This window comes from Zonotrichia albicollis, chromosome 30 (assembly GCF_047830755.1).
Source record: "Zonotrichia albicollis isolate bZonAlb1 chromosome 30, bZonAlb1.hap1, whole genome shotgun sequence".
In the NCBI taxonomy this organism is placed as follows: domain Eukaryota; kingdom Metazoa; phylum Chordata; class Aves; order Passeriformes; family Passerellidae; genus Zonotrichia; species Zonotrichia albicollis.
Genome location: NC_133848.1, coordinates 2,870,127 through 2,889,139, shown reverse-complemented (window position 1 = coordinate 2,889,139; position 19,013 = coordinate 2,870,127). Strand labels below are relative to the sequence as shown.

At 59.6% G+C, this 19,013-nt stretch overlaps 2 protein-coding genes across 7 annotated transcripts; both read left to right on the top strand.

Annotated features, from left to right (window-relative positions):
- Nucleotides 1-89: 89 nt before the first annotated feature.
- Nucleotides 90-1,556, top strand: LOC141725622 (uncharacterized). Its single transcript, XM_074529578.1, has 4 exons — nucleotides 90-162; nucleotides 236-433; nucleotides 612-990; nucleotides 1,041-1,556. The coding sequence occupies exons 1-4, from the start codon at nucleotides 90-92 to the stop codon at nucleotides 1,393-1,395; spliced, it is 1,005 nt and encodes a 334-aa protein (XP_074385679.1). The 3' UTR covers nucleotides 1,396-1,556.
- Nucleotides 1,557-2,356: 800 nt separating this feature from the next.
- On the top strand, nucleotides 2,357-18,247 carry SEMA4A (semaphorin 4A). Of its 6 annotated transcripts, XM_074529648.1 has the most exons (15): nucleotides 6,712-8,011; nucleotides 11,427-11,567; nucleotides 12,834-12,994; nucleotides 13,106-13,168; nucleotides 13,246-13,344; nucleotides 13,826-13,931; nucleotides 14,034-14,150; nucleotides 14,232-14,362; nucleotides 14,895-15,064; nucleotides 15,351-15,501; nucleotides 15,733-15,922; nucleotides 16,010-16,131; nucleotides 16,220-16,383; nucleotides 16,459-16,571; nucleotides 17,545-18,247. In XM_074529648.1, the coding sequence occupies exons 1-15, from the start codon at nucleotides 7,999-8,001 to the stop codon at nucleotides 18,129-18,131; spliced, it is 2,328 nt and encodes a 775-aa protein (XP_074385749.1). In that variant the 5' UTR covers nucleotides 6,712-7,998; the 3' UTR covers nucleotides 18,132-18,247. The 6 variants fall into 6 exon arrangements, with proteins under 6 accessions (XP_074385748.1, XP_074385746.1, XP_074385747.1 ...); XM_074529647.1 differs by lacking the exon at nucleotides 6,712-8,011 and adding an exon at nucleotides 2,357-2,380 and having other exon boundaries at nucleotides 14,034-14,362; XM_074529645.1 differs by lacking the exon at nucleotides 6,712-8,011 and adding an exon at nucleotides 5,773-6,074 and having other exon boundaries at nucleotides 12,865-12,994; nucleotides 14,034-14,362.
- The last annotated feature ends 766 nt before the right edge of the window (nucleotides 18,248-19,013 follow it).

The following is a 19,013-nucleotide window of genomic DNA, read 5'->3' as shown; positions in this document are numbered from 1 at the left end:
GAAGCCAAAATTCCCTTTTTTTTTTGTCTCGTTTTTGAGTTGTGATTCCCGGCGGTGCCGGCGCGGGGGCTCCCGGCAGCTCGCGGGCGATGCCCACGTCTCTGTGTGGCCATTGCCCCCTCCCCAGCCCCCTGCCCGCCTGCCCTCCCTGCTCTGTGTACTGTATCCCCCTGATTCCCCATCCCAGGCACCTCTTGCCCTTTTTCTAAATCAGCCAAGTTGTGCCTTAGCTGAGGGGTTGGGCTGGGAGCCCCACTGGAGCGGAGATGGAGCAGGGCAAGTGAAAACAGCGGAGCTGCGTGTTTGGGACCAGATGGATTTGGCAGCTGGGGTGATGGAGCTCAGTCCCATGAGCTCAGCCCCAGCAGGGCCCCCCAGGCCCCCTCTTTGAGAGCCACTGCATCCAGAGGGGTTCATCCCCCAGAGGGGTTCACCCCCATCTGCATCCAGAGGGGTTCATCCCCCCTGCATCCAGAGGGGTTCATCCCCCCAGAGGGGTTCACCCCACACTGATTCAGAGGGTTCATCCCTCTCTGCATCCAGAGGGATTCATCCCCTAGAGGGGTTCATCCCCTACTTGTCCAGAGGGGTTCATCCCCCAGAGGGGTTCATCCCTCCTGCATCCAGAGGGGTTCATCCCCCCTGCATCCAGAGGGGTTCACCCCCATCTGCATCCAGAGGGGTTCATCCCCCCTGCATCCAGAGGAGTTCATCCCCATTTGCATCCAGAAGGGTTCATCCTCCCTGCATTCAGAGGGGTTCAACCCCCCAGAGGGGTTCATCCCCCCAGAGGGGTTCACCCCACACTGATTCAGAGGGTTCATCCCTCTCTGCATCCAGAGGGATTCATCCCCTAGAGGGGTTCATCCCCCCAAGAGGGATTCATCCATCCAGAGGAGTTCATCCCCACTGCATCCAGAGGGATTCACCCCCATCTGCATCCAGAGGGGTTCATCCCCCAGAGGGGTTCACCCCACTGCATCCAGAGGGATTCACCCCCATCTGCATCCAGAGGGGTTCACCCTACTGCATCCAGAGGGGTTCATCCCCCAGAGGGGTTCATCCCCGACTGATCCAGAGGGGCTCATCCCATCAGAGGGGTTCACCCCCCTTGCATCTGAAGGGGTTTTCCCCACCTTCCCTCTGCTGCAGTCATTCAGGCTCATCTCTGGTGGCCAGAGCTCAGGAGCTGTTTCAGGGATTAAGAGAAAGATCTGTTCAGTCCAGGCCAGAGCTGGTTGGCCAAGAAAACACCTAGGAAGGCTTTTTGTTCGAGTGAGGTGGATTTTGGGGTCTGATAGGTGCAGCTTCCCCCTTGGCAGGAGCCCATCCAGCCTTTGGCAAAGATCTCTTGGCTTTTTGCCTGGATTGGGAAACGCCTGCAGCCCCCCCTGACCTCAAGGGCAACAGAGGGGTGGGGCTGGAGAAGGTGCCAGGACAAGCCCCCTACTCCAGTGGGTTTTGGGGTGGTTGTTATGTATCTATGCTTGCAAAGCTTCTGTATTACTGCCTGTACTGTCTTCCTGAGTCAAAATACAGCTGAACCCTTCCCATGCCGTGTGCTGTCATCATTGCTCTCCAGGGGGATTTGGGGGTGCTGTGCTGCACCTCAGCAGCAAAGGGTCCCCCCAAGGATCTCTTTTCACCCCCACAGGCAGGGCTGGGGCTCAGCACCCACTGTGGATGGGGGAAATGGGGTGATCCCCTACACAAGGGTGGGTCACTAACAGCTGGGCCAGGGGGTGGAATTTGAGGAAAGAACTCAGAGATTCCTCTTGGGGGTTTTGGGGACCCAAACAATCCCCAGGATGGGATGGGATGGGATAGGAGGCTGGAATTTGAGGTGAAGACCCAGAAATTCCTCTTGAGATTTTTTAGACCAAACAATCCCCAGGATGGGCTGGGATGGGCTGGGGGGGTGGAATTTGAGTAAGGCCCAGAGATTCCTCTTGAGAGTTTTGGGGACCCAACAATCCCCAGGCTGGGATGGGGAAATGGGGGCCTGGAATTTGAGTAAGGCCCAGAGATTCCTCTTGGGAGTTTTGGGGACCCAACAATCCCCAGGATGGGCTGGGATGGGCTGGGGAGGGCCGGAATTTCAGGTACAGACTCAGAGATTCCTCTTGGGGGTTTTTTAGACCAAACAATCCCCAGGCTGGGCTGGGATAGGGGCGCACAGAACCTGAGCGGAGCTTTGCTCCTGCCCCTCTGCCAAGGGATCCCCTGTGCCCCCGGGCCGTGCCAGGCACTGCAGCCGGGCAGGACGCTGGGGAGGGGAACTCTAAAGCCGCTGCCTAATCGGCTTTACCAGGCACAGCGCTGCGGAGCCGCGATGTGAGCGAGGGACGCCGGCGGGCGGCCGGGGCGCAGGCACTGCCAGGTAGGTGCCAGGGGTGCCCAGCCTGGGGGTACCCCCTGTGCCGGATACCTGAGCCCCCCCGTGCTGTGCGGGGTCGCATCACCCCAGGTTTGGGGGCAGCAGGGCTGAGGTTCGGGGGGCAGGGGGTGCCAGGGGGTGCAGGGTGTTGGTGCCACCTCCCAGCTTCAAGGGAGGCTGTGGGGAACCAGAGAGGTGAGCGAGGTGCCACCTCCCCTCCCAGGAGCTGACTCTGTGATGCTTTTATCCCCAATCAGCTCATTCTGTTTATGCTGAATAATAAGTTTTGCACCTTTAAGAGTGTTCCAGAGAGTGAAGGGGGGACAGAAGAAGCGCACAGGTTTGGTTTTTTTTCCTCCACATTCCTGCTCCTGCTTTCCTACCGTAGCCCCTTTGGGGATTCTCTCCCAAATTTGCTCTGAATCAGGACAGGGGCACAAGGAGGTGAGACAGGCCCACAGCATGGGAGGGGACACAGTGTCCCCCTCTCTGTGCTGTTTGCCTCCCATTCCTGCCAGCTGGACAGCCACCCACACATTGCTGCATCCTGTCCCCTTCCATTCAACACTTCCCCAGGGTTCCTGCCCCCAAAAGTCATGAGGTTGGACCCAAAATAGCCCGTTCTGGAGTGATGGGGGAAGCCAGCCGCGCTGCTGGCATCTTCCTGGGAGGAGACAGGCCAGGAGACACGGGGACTGCCATGGGGAACTGCCATGGGGAAATGCAACAGGGAACTGACAGCCTGCATCGCCCCCATGTTGCCTATGGGGAACACAGAGTCCTGGCACTGGGAAAAGGCTGAGCTGGAGCTCCATGGGGGCTCTGCACAGCCCCTAGGGGACAATACAGATGTTATGGGTCCCTTACAGAGCCCCATGGGGTCTCTGCACAGACTCAGGGACATTGCAGAGCCCTGTAAGGACAATACAGATATGATGGGTTCCTTACAGAGCCCTCAGGGACACTGCAGAGCCCTGTAAGGACAGTACTGACATTTTGGGCTCCTTACAAAGCCCCTTGGGACCCAGGCACTCCCCACAGGGTTCTGGCACTCCCTGGTGTGGACTTTGCACAAGCCCACAGGGACGTTTGCTCATCCTGTGGAGCCACGTGCAGCCCATGGGGACCTTGCCCAGCCCAGAGGGAGCTGCAGCCCACAGGGCCCTCACACACTCTGCAGAGGAGCCTGTGGTGGATCTCCAGCCCTACTGCAGCCAAAGCACCGACTCGAGGTCAGGTTTGTCCCTCTCCTCCCGTTGTCCTGTGGATCTGAGCCCTGAGAGTGTGGCTCAGAGGAGGGAGATGGGGTCCCACAGCAGGGCCATGGCCATGCTGGGGTCTCTCAGAGGCACCCAGAGCAGGCAGGAGCACCGGGGTTTGAGGACCACCAGAATTTTTTAGGGGAAATCCAGCCCAGGAAGCCTTGGAGCAATGACTGGGATGGGGCAGGGCTGGGAGTGACTCCAGTGCCTGGCAAGGCACCAGGGTTGGCCAGGCAGGGCCCAGGGGTGCTGGGGGCCCTGCCAGCCCCAGGGCAGCCCCTCCAGGCCCCTGCATGCCCGGGGAGATTAAGGTCAAGCCACCCTGCTAATCCCAAAGGAGGAACTGAGATGTGAGCCTGTGCCCACTGCCACCCCCCAGGGCTGCCCCCCAATGTGCTGCAGGGCACAGAGCCCCCCCCGGGCACCCTGGGGGTGTCCAGCACCCCGAGGGGCTGCAGCTCAGCCTTGGGGAGTGCCCAGCTCCTGCCAGGCTGCCAGTGCTGCTGGGCACGAGGCACAAACTCCTTCCAGATCCCTGCCCAGGGCTCCAGCCTCTCAAAGCTGGCAGCTGCAGGGGCACTCGGCTTTGCTCTGCAGCCCTGGCAGGGCAATGCTGGAGGGTTTTGGGGTGCTGATGCTGCTCCCCAGCTGGTACAGGGCTGGCAACCCAGGCAATGCTGCAGGCTGGAGGGTTTTGGGGGGCTGATGCTGCTCCCCAGCCCTGGCAGGGCAATGCTGGAGGTTTTGGGGTGCTGCTGCTGCACCCCAGTGGATGCAGGGCAATGCTGGAGGGTTTGGGGTGCTGCTGCTGCACCCCAGCCCTGGCAGAGCAATGCTGGAGCGTTTTGGGGTGCTGATGATGATCTCCAGCCCTGGCAGGGCAATGCTGGAGGGCTTTGGGGTGCTGATACTGCACCCAAAACCTGGCAGGGCAATGCTGCAGAGTTTTGGGGTGTTGATGATGCTCTCCAGCCCTGGAAGGAAAATGCTGCAGGGTGGAGGGTTTTGGGGTGCTGCTGTGGCATCCCAGGCAATGCTGCAGGCTGGAGGGTTTTGGGGTGCAGATGCTGCTCTCCAGGCAATACTGCAGGCTGGATGGTTTTGGGGTGCTGCTGCTGCACCCCAGCTGATGCAGAGCAATGCTGGAGGGTTTGGGGTCTGATGCTGCACCCCAGACAATGCTGCAGGTTGTTGGAGGATTTTGGGGTGCTGCTGCTGCACCCCAGCTGGTGCTGATGTCAAGCAGGGCAGGTGGGTGGCTGCAGAGGGGAGGAAGTGGTGCTTTGGGATCCTGTTTTGGGGTTCTCACTCAGCTTGGGAAGGGGAAGGGAGAAAGTTCCACAGTGAGGGCTGCAGGCTCCAGCCAGGCCAGGCTCCCTGCAGGGGAAATTCCAAGGGGGAAATGCCACAGAGCAGAATTTGTGGGTGCTGAGGACAGGGGGGGACACACCCAGAGAGCCTGGTGACACGGCTGCACCCCAAAGTGCTCCAGGGACCCCCAAATCCACAACATGGGAAGCCAGAGCCAGCAGCACTCAAGTGGGAGGGCTGAGACAGGAATGGGGGTGTAGGGATGGGATCTGGGGGTCTGGGGGTGCAGGGATAGGGTTTGGGGGTGCACGGATGGGGTCTGGGGGTGCAGATACGGGGTATGGGGGTGCAGGGATGGAGTGTGAGTCTGGGGGTGCAGGAATAGGGCTTGGGGGTGCAGGGATGGGGTGTGGGGTGCAAGGATGGGTCTGGGGGTGCAGGAATAGGGTTTGGGGGTGCAGGGATGGGGTGTGGGGTGGAGGGATGTGATGTGGGTATGGGGGTGCAGGGATGGGGTGTGGGTGGGGGGGTGCAGATATAGGATGTGGGTTTGGGGGTACAGATATGGGGTGTAGGGATGGGGTGTGGGGATGCGATGCAGGGATAGATTGTGGGTAGGGGGGTGCCGATATGGGGTGTGGTGTGGGATACAGGGGGCTCTGGATCTGGGGGTGTTGAGATGGGGGTGCAGGGACTTACTGACGAAAGCTGAGAGCACAACTGGGCTGAGGGACCCCAGTGTTGTTCTGGGGGCACAGGAACGCGTCAGGAGAGGATGTAACCCACATCATGGGGGGCAGAGGGGTGTCCCTGCCCCTCCTGGGGGTGCAGGCTCGGTGCTGTGTGGGGTGAGGGGAGGCAGAGCCCCCTCCGTGCCCATGTCCGTCAGTCCGTCCGTCCGGCTCTGTCTGTGCAGGGGGGTTTGGGCTCCGCAGCTCCGTGTCCGTCAGTCTGTCCGGGTCTGTCTGTCGGTACAGCCGTGGCCCCGTGTCCGTCCGTCAGTCCGTCCGGGTCTGTCTGTCTGTCTGTCTGTCGGTGCGGGGGGGGCCGCGGTACAGCCGTAGCCATGGCGACGTGAGCCGGATGCGGGGCCGGGGGATGCCGCTCCCGCCCGCCCGCCGCAGGTCGGTACCGCCGCTCCGCCACCGGGGCCGGGGGCGGCCGGGGGGCCCCGGGGGCTCTGGGGAGGCTCGGCGGGGGCGGGAGGTGGAGGGGGAAAGGGGGAAATCGCCACAGTGGGGTTGGGCTTGGGGGACCCCCCGCGCTGATGCTGAAAGCGGCAACAAAGAGGATGAGGATGAGGATGAGGATGAGGATGAGGATGAGGATGAGGATGAGGATGAGGATGAGGATGAGGTGCCGGCCCTGGGGAGACCCCCGGTATCCCCCGCACCCCCTGCCCTTCACATTCCTCCCACATTTCCCTCTCCCCCATGTCCTGTGCACCCCTCCACACCTCCTGCACCCCTCAGCTCCCTCCTGTGCATCCTCCTCTCCCTTACCTGCACCCCCCAGCTCTCCCCACCCTTGCTATGGAGCAACCCCATGGGCACAATCAGCTCCCATTTCCTCTTGTGTACACCCCCAAATTCCTCCCCTTCATCCTCCCGTGCCCTTAGCCCACCCCCTTCTGCCTTGCCTTCCATCTCCCACACATCTGGATCTCGGGGCTTCCCCCACACATCTGGATCTCAGGGCTTCCCCCTCACATCTGGATCTCGGGGCTTCCCCCACACATCTGGATCTCGGGGCTTTCCCCTCACATCTGGATCTCGGGGCCTCCCCCAGGCCCAGCTGCCCCAGCCCCTCTGGGTGTTGGGATCATTCCTGCACCCCCCACACCACGGGGATGCTCCTGGGAGCTGGCATGGGCAGGGAATTGCAGCCCAGCTTCAGAGAAGGAACAAACTGTTGGGAATTGAGGCACGGGGGATGTCTGAGCAGCTGGCACATCAGTGCCACAGCTCCATAGTGCATCCATCACAGCCCACCTTGGTGAGCACCAGGGCTGGGCCTGGCTCCATCCTGTGGCTCTGTGCTCACTGACAGCACAACGCTCCCTGTCTTGGAGGGAATCCTGCAGGAGGAGAGGCCAGCACGAGCAGGACCCATGAAACCACAGCTGTGCTGAGCCTGAAAGCACCAGGGGGAAACTGAACCACCCCAGTGGTGACAGACCCTTGGTCTCCCTTCTATGTGCCAAATCCTATAGAAAGAGGCTGGAAATTACATTCCAAATCCTCCAGGAGCAGATCCAAGCAGGAGCAGGACCCATGAAACAAACCACAGCTGTGCTCAGCCAGAAAGCACCAGGGGAAAACTGAAACGTCCAAGTGTTGAGAGACCCTTGGTCTCCCTCCCATGTGCCAAATCCTATAGAGAGGGGCTGGAAATTACATTCCCAACCCTGTCTTAGAGGGAATCCTCCAGGAGGAGATGGCAGCAGGAGCAGGACCCATGAAACCACAGCTGTGCTGAGCCTGAAAGCACCAGGGGGGAAATGAAGCACTGCAGTGATGAGGGACCCTTGGTCTCCCTCCCATGTGCCAAATCCTATAGAAGGAGGCTGTAAATTACATCCCCAGATGTAATTACACCCCAAATTACACCCCCATGACGCGGGGCCCCAAAAAAAGAGAAGAGACAAGGCTGAGAGGGGATTCCAGCTTCCCACCTCACATCCTGCGTCAGCCCTGCCTCACATTGGGTAACACCGGCGGTTTCCTCAGCCCCACCACAGCCCCAAATCAAATCTCCAGCCTCTCTGAGGAGCCAAATCAAATCTCCAGCCTCTCTGAGGAGCCTCTGCTCCCGTTTCCATCCCCCCCCCTCCCTCCACAGCCGCGGTGGCTGCAGCCCAGGGCAGAACAATGGGGCCGGTCCGAGGCTCCGTGCGGCCCCGTCCCCCTGCAGCCCCTGCCAAGTGGGAAATCCGGGGCAGAGTAACCTACTTTCAGCGTTCTGTGCTCACAAGGAGCCTCTGTCCCAGCCAAGCAAGGTGCTGAGCACAGCGCTGCCCTGCCGGGGCTCCCCTGGGCTGCTCTGGCCATGGCAGAGGCAGGTAAGGAGGTTCCAACAGGGCAGGATGCTCCTCAGCCTCGTCCTCAGGGATATTGGGGTGCCTCGGGGATGGTGAGCAACTCCAGGGCTTTGGTTTTGGGGGGTTTCTTCCCTACAGCCAGCCCAGAGCAGCCTGGGCTTGAGGATGGAATGTCCAGGGAAAGGTGGGTTTGGGGAACAGCTGTGGGAGCTTTGTGGGGCTGCCCCATGGGGCTGTTTGGGGGTGCTCTATGGGGCTGTTTTGGGGTGCCCCATCGGGCTGTTTTGGGGTGCCCCATAGGGCTGTTTTGGGGTGCCCCATGAGGCTGTTTTGGGGAGCACTGCTCCCCCCTGGGCGTCTGGTTTTCTGGGTGATGTCTGTCCCCATGGGGCTGTTTTGGGGGTGCCCCATGGGGCTTGTTCTAGGGTGCCCCATGGGGTTTTTTCTAGAGTGTCCCATGGGGCCGTTTGTGGGGTTGCCCAGGGGGCTGTTTGTGGGGTGCCCCATGGGGCTGCTTTGGGGTGCAGGTTTTCTGAGTGATGCCTGCCACCATGGGGCTGTTTTTGGGGAGTTTCTTGCCTACAGCCAGCCCAGAGCAGCCTGGGCTTGAGGATGGAATGTCCAGGGGAAGATGGATTTGGGGAACAGCTGTGGGAGCTTTGTGGGGCTGCCCTGTGGGGCTGTTTTGGGGTGCCACACAGGGCTGTTGTGGGGGTGCTCCATGGAGTTGTTTATGGGGGTGCTCCATGGGGGTCTGTTTGTGGGTGTCCCATTGGACTGTTTTGGGGTGCTCCATGGAGCTGTTTGTGGGGTGCTCCATGGGGGACTGGTTGTGGGGTGCTCCATGGGGCTGTTTTGGGGTGCTCCATGGAGCTGTTTGTGGGGTGCTCCATGGGGGACTGGTTGTGGGGTGCCCCATGGGACTGTTTTGGGGTGCCCAGTGGGGCTGTTTGGGGTGCTCCATGGGGCTGTTTGTGAGGGTGCCCCATGAGGCTGTTTTGGGGTGCAGGTTTTCTGGGTGATACCTATCCCCATGGGGCTCTTTTGGGGATGATGCTCAGGCCTGCTGTTGGCCCACACAATCCGCACAATGGAAAAATGCCATTTATGTTCCTCACCCCAAAGCCTTCCCCAGCGAGCAAAGCCTGGCACCTGGGCACACCCTTGTCCCCCACTTTGCCACCCCCGGGGCACCCAGCTGGAGGAGCAGAGCTCCCCATTTCCCATCCCGGTTCCCATCCCGGCCGCCTCCGCCAGGCTCCGCTGCTCTCCCCGCAGGGATGCGAGGCAGGAGAGGCGGGCTCAGGCACCCACTGCCCCAACCTGCCGGGGCTCGTCCTCTTCCAGCAGGACTTTCAGGTTCCCGGAGCCACGCGGGGCTGGGCTGGGCTGGGCCGGGCTCGGCAGAGCCGGGCTGCGAGCTCGGAGCGAGCCGGGCATGGAGCCGCGGGACACGCGTGGCCGCAGCCCCCGGGGCTCGGGCACCTGCCCGGGGCTCCCGTGCCAGGGCTGCAGGTGAGAGGCTCCGTCCTGGACTGCCAGAGAGGTAATGCTGCTCGCTGGGGACGCGGTGGCCGTGGGCAAAGGGGTTTGGGCACCGCCGGCCTCTGCAGATGTGGCTCTGTCCTCAGTGCTGCAGGAAGGGGGTTCCTGTGTGTGTTCCCCACCATTTTGTGGATGCTGTGATCACTGATGGAGCCAGGCAGAGGAATCGCTGGTGGGGATGGGCTCTGAGCTCTGGGGGCAAAGGCAGGAGCCTCTGGATGCCTCTGTGCTGGGGTCCTGGGCAGGAGGCCCAGAAGGTGAGGGGGAATCTCTGAATGTACCAGAGATTGTGGTGCAGGAGCCCCAAAGGCTGAGGGGACATCTTTGACTGTGCCAAGAGATTGTGGTGCAGGAGCACAGAGGCCGAGGGGACATCTTTGTGCCAGAGATTGTGGTGCAGGAACCCAGAAGGTGATGGGACATCTCTGACTGTGACAGAGATGTTGGTGCAGGAGCCCCAAAGGGTGAGGAGACATCTCTGAATGCGCAAGAGATTTTGGTGAGGAGCCCCAAAGCATGAGGGAAGGTTTCTGACTGTGCCAGAATTTTGGTACAGGAGCCCCAGAGGGTGAGGGGACATCTCTGACTGTGACAGAGATTGTGGTGCAGGAGCTCCACATGGTGAGGGGACATCTCTGAATGTGAGAGATTTTGGTGCAGGAGCCCCAGAAGGCGACAGCATGTCTCTGACTGTGCTAGAGATTTTGGTGAGGAACCCCAGAGGGTGAGGGGACATCTCTGAATGTGAGAGATTGTGGTGCTGGAACCCAGAGGGTGAGGGGACATCTCTGACCATGCCAGAGATTTTGGTGCAGGAGCCCCAGAAGGTGATGGGACATCCTGACTGTGCCAAAATTTTGGTACAGGAGCCCAGAGGGCATGGGGGCATCTCTGACTGTGCCAGAGATTGTGGTGCAGGAGCCTCAGAAGGGTGAGGGGACATCTCTGAGTGTGCCAAGATTTTGGTGCAGGAGCCCCAGAAGGTGAGGGGACATCTCTGAGTGTGCCAGAGATTGTGGTGCTGGAATTCAGAGGGTGAGGGGACATCTCTGTGCCAGAGATGTTGGTGAGGAGCCCCACATGGCAAGGGGACATCCTGACTGTGCCAGAGATTTTGGTGAGGAACCCCAGTGGGTGAAGGAACACCTCTGTGCTAGAGATTGTGGTTCTGGAGTCCCACATGCTGAGGGGACATCTCTGTGCCAGAGATTTTGATGAGGAGCCCCAGAAGGTGAGGGGACATCTCTGACTGTGCCAAGATTTTGCTGGAGGAGCCCCAGAGGGCATGGGGACATCCTGACAGTGCCAAAATTTCGGTAGAGGAGCCCCAGAGGTTAAGGGGACCTCCTGACTGCCAAAATTTTGGTAGAAGAGCCCCAGAAGGTGACAGCACGTCTCTGACTGTGCTAGAGATGTTGGTGCTGGAATCCACATGGCGAGGGGACATCTCTGTGTGACAGAGATTGTGGTGCAGGAGCTCCACATGCTGAGGGGACATCTCTATGCCAGAGATTTTGATGAGGAGCCCAGAGGGTGAGGAGACATCTCTGACTGTGCCAGAGATGGTGGTGCTGGAACCCCACATGACGAGGGGACATCTCTGTGCCAGAAATGTTGGTTGGTGCTGGAATCCAGAGGGTGAGGAGACATCCTGACCGTGCCAAGATGTCGGTGAGGAGCCCAGAGGCCCGGGGCACCTCTCTGGGTGCCGGCATGGCAGTGGGAAGTTCGTGCCCAAACTGGGGGGGCCGCGCGGGGACTCGAGGCACTGCAGACACCCCCTTCCTCCTCCCTCTCCCGGGTACCGCTTCCCCCCTCTGGTTTCCGCCGGGGGCGGTGACACGCAGCCAGCCCAGCAGCAGCGTGTGACCCTCTCCCTCCCTGCCCGCAGGGATGGTGGTGGGACTCTCGTGGGGCGCAGCCCTGCCGCCCCCAGCCATGCCCGCCGCCCTCCGCCTGCTCTGCGGGGTGGTGGTGCCGGCTGCCCTGCTCTGCTCTGCCGAGCCCCTGCCCCGCCTCGCCTTCCCCAGCGGTGAGTACGGCATGGGACAGCTGGGGAGGGGGGCACACAGCTGGGGAGAGGGGTACATAGCTGGGGAGGGGGTACACAGCTGGGGAGGGGGTACACGGCTGGGGAGAGGGGCACACAGCTGGGGAGAGGGGTACACAGCTGGGGAGAGGGGTGCACAGCTGGGGAGAGGGGTACACAGCTGGGGAGAGGGGTACACAGCTGGGGAGGGGGTACACAGCTGGGGAGAGGGGCACACAGCTGGGGAGGGGGTACACAGCTGGGGAGAGGGGCACACAGCTGGGGAGAGGGGCACACAGCTGGGGAGAGGGGCACAGCTGGAGAGGGGGGCACACAGCTGGGGAGGGGGTACACAGCTGGGGAGAGGGGTGCACAGCCTCTGCCTGGGACAGGGTCCATCCCCAGGGCTGAGTGTCCAGCATCAGGAAGCTTGGGGTGCCCCCCAGTGTAGCCCCCCCTGCCCCATGAGTGACCCTCAGAGGGTTGGGGACAGCACCAGTGGCTGCAGGTGGTGTTGGGGGCAGATGAGAGAATCATTTACTGGCACCCCAGCACTCGATGGGCCGGATCCTCCAGTGATTTTGTCACCCAGCTGGCACCCAGGGTGTGCTCAGGGTCACGCTGGGGGGATGAGAAGCTGCCTCTGGAAGGGACAGGGCACGGCATGGGGGAAAAGCAGGGGATTGGGGGGGGCTGGGATGTGGCAATCAGGCTGCAGCAGGGTCTGTGCCCCACGGCAGGGTCGTGCCTTTCCAGCCCTGACTGCGCTGTCACTTCCCTTTCCCCGAGCAGCCATGCCCAAAATTGCAAAAATCCCCCAGTTTCGGTGCCTGCTGGGGATGAATGAGAATCTGCAATCTCTGCCTGTGCCCAAGGGCACCCTGGGGACTGGTGACACCCCCAGTCTGACACTTCGGGGTTTGTAACTCCTCCAGGGTGGCACCCTGGGGCAGTGCATCCCCCAAACAGATGCCCCAAAGCATCACAGGCACAGCTTGGGGGGGAAATGCACTCCATTTCTGGGGGTCTGCAGCTTGGGGATGTCCAGCTCTTGCAGCAGGAGCCGGAGGGGACAGTGGGAAGTGGGGAGCTGGAGGGTGAAGGGGTGATGCTGATACAAGATCTGAAGGGGAAGAACTGCACCCCATTTCCTGTGTGAGATTAAACAGAGCTGCTCTGCTGGCAGCTGCTGCCACATCCGCACACGGAGGGTGGTGGGGGGTGTGTGTGTGACCCCTGGGCTCCCCTCACCCCCTCTGCTCCTGCCAGGGGACCCCCGGCGGACCCTCACCCACTTCAGCCAGGACAATGTGTCCCACTACGACATCTTCCTGCTGGATGAGAGCGAGGAGCAGCTCTACGTGGGGGCACGTGACTGGCTGCTGGCCCTCGCCGTTGGCACCCCTGGCAGCATCCGTGCCAAAGCCTCGGTGAGCAGCACCCCTTTTGGGGAGGTGGGAGAGGGAGGTGCCTCTGCTGTGTTTCAGTTTTCCCGTGAGGTTAGGCTCGACAGCCCAGGAACATCTTTGTTTCCTTTATAGATAAGGTGGGGACCCACAGATGTGAAAACATCTGAATGCACTTTTAAGAAGAAGAGCAAAGAGGTGAGCTGGCCCTGTGGGGGGCTCAGGGGCCCCACAAAGCTCTGGGGGTGCTCAGCACCCAACTCTTTCCCCCTCAGACTGAGTGCTTCAACTTCATCCGAGTCCTGGTGGCCCTGAACCAGACCCACCTCTATGCCTGTGGCACCTACGCCTTCAGCCCTGCGTGCACCTACATCGTGAGTGTCCTCCCCAGGGCAGCATTCTGGGGCTCTCTGGGCAGCTTGTGGGGTTGTATTTTGTCAGGACCTACAAAATACAGTCCAGAAGCGAGCCCAGGATGGGGGTGCTGAGTGTCCCCCTCAAGGGATATCCTTATGTGCCATCTGCTAAAGGAGCCCTTGGTGATTCTCATTCAACTGCCAGCAACTCTTCCTCCGGCAGGGAAACCCCAATTTTGGGTCCCCTCAGGTGACTCCAGGCTCTCTGTCCCTGCCTCAGTCTCCTCCATGCTGAGCACGTGGTGGGGACTGCCACTCCCCAAAATGACAATGAGGGAAGGTGACAGGAGCCGGGTACCCCCGGCATCCTCTGTCATCATCCCTGCACCCACCTTGAAGCCATGGGCCACCCTATGTCTGCAAGTTATTCCACAGTTATTCCCTACAGATTTGGGGTTGTTTTCGGTCCTTTGGCTGATTTTTCTCCCCTTTTGCACAGCACCTGGAAAGCTTCACGCTGGACAGTGGCAGAGGACAGTCCTTCCTGGACGGGAAGGGCCAGTGCCCCTTCGATCCCCAGCACACTTACACAGCCCTGCTGGTGGGTGAGTATGGGGCCAGTGGCCTCTCAGCTGGGCTCCCATGGAGTGGAGGGCGAGGGTGGGGGGTCCCCAGCATGGCTCAGCCCCCTCTGTGTCCCTGGGCAGACGGAGAGCTCTATGCTGGCACCATGAACAACTTCCAGGGCAACGAGCCCATCATCTCCCGCTCGCTGGGCACCCGCACGCTGCTCAAGACGGACGCCTTCCTCCGCTGGCTCTCGGGTGAGCAGATGGAAGGTGCTGCCCCTGGGGAGGTGCTGCAGCCCTCCATGGCTCCAGCTTCTCACCCACCTGTACCTGCAGCCGACGCCGCCTTCGTGGCCTCCTTCAGCCTCCCTGGGGACGACAAGGTTTACTTCTTCTTCGAGGAGACAGCAGATGAGTTTGACTTCTTTGAGAAGCTCCTGGTGCCACGGGTGGCCCGTGTCTGCAAGGTGTGAGAGCAGGGAATGGTGGTGGGCTGCAGTGGGGGCACAGTGATGGGGTGTCACTATAGGATATGAAAGAACACGAGCGCACACTGCTGCTCTCAAGGTGAAGAAGAAAAAAGGGAAGTTTGTTTTCTGACTTTAGCATTTATGGTTTTCTGAAAGTGACAGTGGATTGGAGGGTGACAGTGCCACCTCTCCAATGACACTGGACAATCCAACAGTCTATCAAATTTCTCTTCCATAAAAGAGAAGCTGGTCCCAGTAGGCCATAAAAGAATGCAAAACAATGAGTTATTTACAGAAAGTGTGTGAGAAAGTTAGCTACAAGAATGTCAATATCAGAAAACTTAGAAAATCTTAAAAAATCAGAGTGACAGTGGGGGATGATGATGATGTGACAGGAGACAATGGGACAGGGACAATCACAAGAGACCATAATGGAGATTATAGTTGTACTGTGATAGCAATGATGATAGGGGACAATGGCAGGGGACAAAGGGGTCATGTCACCTTGGTGATGAGCACTTTCCTGCAGAGCGATGTAGGGGGGGACAAGGTGCTGCAGAAGAAGTGGACAACTTTCCTGAAGGCACAGCTGGAGTGCTCCGAGACCGGCCACTTCCCCTTCAACGTCATCCACCACGCCTTTGCTCTGCCCCGCCACGACGGCCGCACTGTTTTCTACGCGGTGTTCACCTCGCAGTGGTGAGTGCCCGGGGCTGTTCACCTCATACTGGTGAGTGCCCGGGGCTGTTCACCTCATACTGGTGGGTGCCCAGGGCCGTTCACCTGGCAGTGCTTTGTGCCCAGGGCTGTTCACCTGGCAGTGTGAGTTCCCAGGGCTGTTCACCTGGCAGGGCTGAGTGCCAGGGCTGTTCACCTCGCACTGGTGAGTGCCCAGGGCTATTCACCTGGCAGTGCTGAGGGCCCAAGGCTGTGCAGGGAGCCCTTGGGCCCGTGCCCTGCTGCTGCCCACTGTCCCTCCCTGCAGGCAGGCGGGCAGGGCGGGCAGCGCCGCCGTCTGTGCCTACCGTCAGGAGGATCTGGAGAAGGTCTTCGAGGGCAAGTACAAGGAGCTGAACAAGGAGAGCTCTCGCTGGATAGTCTACAGTGGCCCTGACATGAGTCCCCGGCCTGGCAGTGTGAGTGATGCCCACTCAGGGGTGTGCTCCCCACCAGGGGACAACGCTGGTCCCCAAGAGATGGGCTCTGTGTATCCCTGTGTGCCCACACTTGCAGGTGGGATGGGAAAGGAGAGGGGGTCCCTCTGCACCCCACTGATGCTGGCCAGGGCAGCGTGGTTCTGCAGCACATCCTCCCCTCCCTGTGTCTCAGTTTCCCTCCCCAGCACAAACTCCTCTGTCCCCCCACAGTGCTCCATGGGTGCCTCCTCGGACAAAGCCCTCAGCTTCATGAAGGATCATTTCCTGATGGACGGGAAGGTGTCACCCCTCCAGAAAAAGCCTCTCCTGGTGAAGTCAGATGTCAACTACACGCGCATCACAGTCCATGAGACCCACGATGTGCTGGGCACCCCGTGCCGTGTCATGTTCCTGGCCACAGGTGGGGTGATATGGGGGGCACACAGGGTCACCCATCCCACCCTCCCCTTGGCTCCAAAGCCTCAGCAATGTCCCCCATGCCCCACAGACAAGGGTTTCCTGCACAAGGCAGTGGAGCTTGAGGGAGTGGAGGGTGCCCACATTGTGGAGAGCATCCAGCTCTTTGCAACACCAGAGCCGGTGAAGAACCTGCTGCTGGCACCAGGGAAGGTAGGGCAGGTGTGAGCACCCAGACACCCAACAACCACCCAAAACCAGCACTGGGGGAAAGCTCAGCCCTGCACCTCTCCCTCCCCAGGGCATCCTCTATGTGGGCTACTCCAGAGGCGTCCTGCAGGTCCCGCTGGCCAACTGCAGCCTGCACCGGAGCTGTGCCGAGTGCGTGCTGGCACGGGACCCCTACTGTGCCTGGCACAGCCCCGGGGGCGCCTGCCTGCGTGCCCACCTGGCCACCGACAACAAGTGAGCAGCAGGGTGGGAGCTGGGAGGGCTCTGGGGGTCACTGGGGTGCTGCTGACACTTCTCTCCTGGCTGCAGGAGCGAGTGGCTGCAGGATGTTAAGAATGGGAGACCGGATGCCGTGTGCCACCGCGGGAGGAGCGCGGCCATGCCCCGCTCCTGGGGGGCACCGGAGGATCCCGTTGTGCAGGGTTGAGTATGGGGGTACATGGGGGGTGGGATGGGGCTCATGGGCTGTGTTTTGTGGGGATAAACAAAACTCTACAGCTTTTGTGAGAGTTGTAAAGCCAGGATGTTTATTACAGCGGTAGACGCATGTGGGAATCGTTCCCTTAAAATGACATGTGTACTTCTGGGAGCTTCAGGTCCCTTTTTATCCCCGTCTCAAATACATATGCACACAATTTCACAATATTTATTTTATAGATATTTACATTTATATTTATAAATATTTACATTATATTTTATAAATATTTACATGTTTATTTTTACAAATTTCGCGTGGCATTTGCCGCTAGTTCTTCTTTATCAGAAAGAATTCCTAGGTCAGGTTGAGTTGCTCTCACAGCATTCTCTGTCTCTCTCTATCACTTTCTGTCTCCTCCCCCCTTATCTCTGTCTTTCACTGAAGCAGTTTCTCTGAGCTTAGGTGTGATAATGTTCACAGGGGTCTGAGGTTGAGGGAGGAGACGAGGATTTGACTCCATGTTTCAGAAGGCTTGATTTATTATTTTATGATATATATTACATTAAAGCTATACTAAAAGAATAGAAGAAAGGATTTCCTCAGAAGGCTGGCTAAGAATAGAATAGGAAAGAATGATAACAAAAGCTTCTGTCTCAGGCAGAGAGTCTGAGCCAGCTGACTGTGATTGGCCGTTAATTAGAAACAACCACATGAGACCAATCCCAGATCCACCTGTGGCATTCCACAGCAGCAGATAACCATTGTTTACATTTTGTTCCTGAGGCCCCTCAGCTTCTCAGGAAGAAAAATCCTAAGGAAAGGATTTTTCATAAAAGATGTCCATGACACTTAGGCTTTTTGCAGCTAGACTACACAGCAAGATGTACATTCTACCTAAATCAAACTAGATTTCTACCCTAGAAAAATCTCTCCTCTGCCTCAGGTGCACCACATCACTGTGTTCTCCACACCCACAGGGCTCAGCCCCCCGCTGAACGCCGTGGTCCAGCTGCCGTGCCCTCGCCGCTCCGCCCTGGCCACCTACAGCTGGCAGCAGCCTGGCAGTGCCCAGGGACACACGGTGCTGCAGCCTGACCACACGCTGGTGGTCATCATGCAGCAGGGAATGGCTGGCACCTACACCTGCCAGGCCACAGAGAACAACTACACCTGGACTGTGGCTCGCTACCAGCTCAGGGACTCTGGCAGGGCCCAGCTGGGCGAGGTGGGCTCGCCACCCCGCTCGTACTGGTCCCAGTTTGTCACTGTGACGGTGCTGCTGGCCGTGACGCTGGCCGGGGCCGCCTGCCTGGCCCTCATGGCCTACCGGGACCAGCTGAGAGCTCGCAGCAAGGTGAGGGGCTGCAGCACGCCCCACAGCCCCCCGTCACGCCAGAGGGAGAAGGTGCCCCTCAACGGGGGCACCGCGGAACCCCCGGCACCTGGAGCTGCCACCGAGGAGGAGGAGGAGGATGAAGGCTCCCAGGCGTGCTGCCTCCAGCTCGGTGGGGACGTGGACGTGGACAACAACAGGCTGCACGTCCCGGCAGGGGACACGGCGTGACAATGGCAGTGGGTCAGGGAGACCCTGGGGAAGGGGGGGTGTGGGGAGGGGTGGGACTGTGAAAGGGTTTTTTTGGTTTTGTTTTTGTTTTATTTAATACACTTGTTTTAACCTAAGGCTCACGTTCTGGGGGTGAGGGTGGAATGGGAGCAAGGGACAGGGAGAGGAGAGAGGTCATGGATGTGGCAGAGAGGAGAGATGTCACCGTGGGGTGGGTATGACTGGGAACGGTGGATGCTGACACCAGGGAAAAAAAACAAGTTCCATAAAAACCTCAGTATGGGTTTTTTAATTTAATACACCTGTTTTAACCTAAGGCTCACATTCTGAGGGTGAGGGTGGAATGGGCCCTGGGAGCAAGGAGTGGGACAGGGAGAGAGGTCATGGGGACAGGCAAAGCATGTGACACAGAGGAGAAATGTCACCATGGGGTGAGCACGGCTGGGAATGGTGGATCCTGACACCAGGACAAAACAACAAGTTCCACAAAAACCTCAGCATGGGCCAAGCTGTGCTGGATGTGCTCCCTAATCCAGCCCCGTGGGACCCACCCTGCACTGCCACCCACCCCTCAGTGCTTCATGGTCCCTGGGGTGCCCCCACTGCTCCCTGGCTGTCCCCCCACCCCATTTCCAGCATCCTTGAGCTGCCTTTTCAAAGCCAAGCCAGCTGTACATTTTGCTGCTCTTTGCTTTTTTTATTAAAAAAGGAAAACTCAATGCCTGACATTGCTGGGTCTGTGGAGCAGCCCCGAGGGGCTTGTGGGGGTGTACGAGGCTGGGCCTGGGGAATGTGTGGGACACCTGTGGGTGTGCACAGACATACGTGGGTGTGCAGGGACACATGTGGGTGTGCAGGGAACTGGTGGGTGTGCAGGGACAT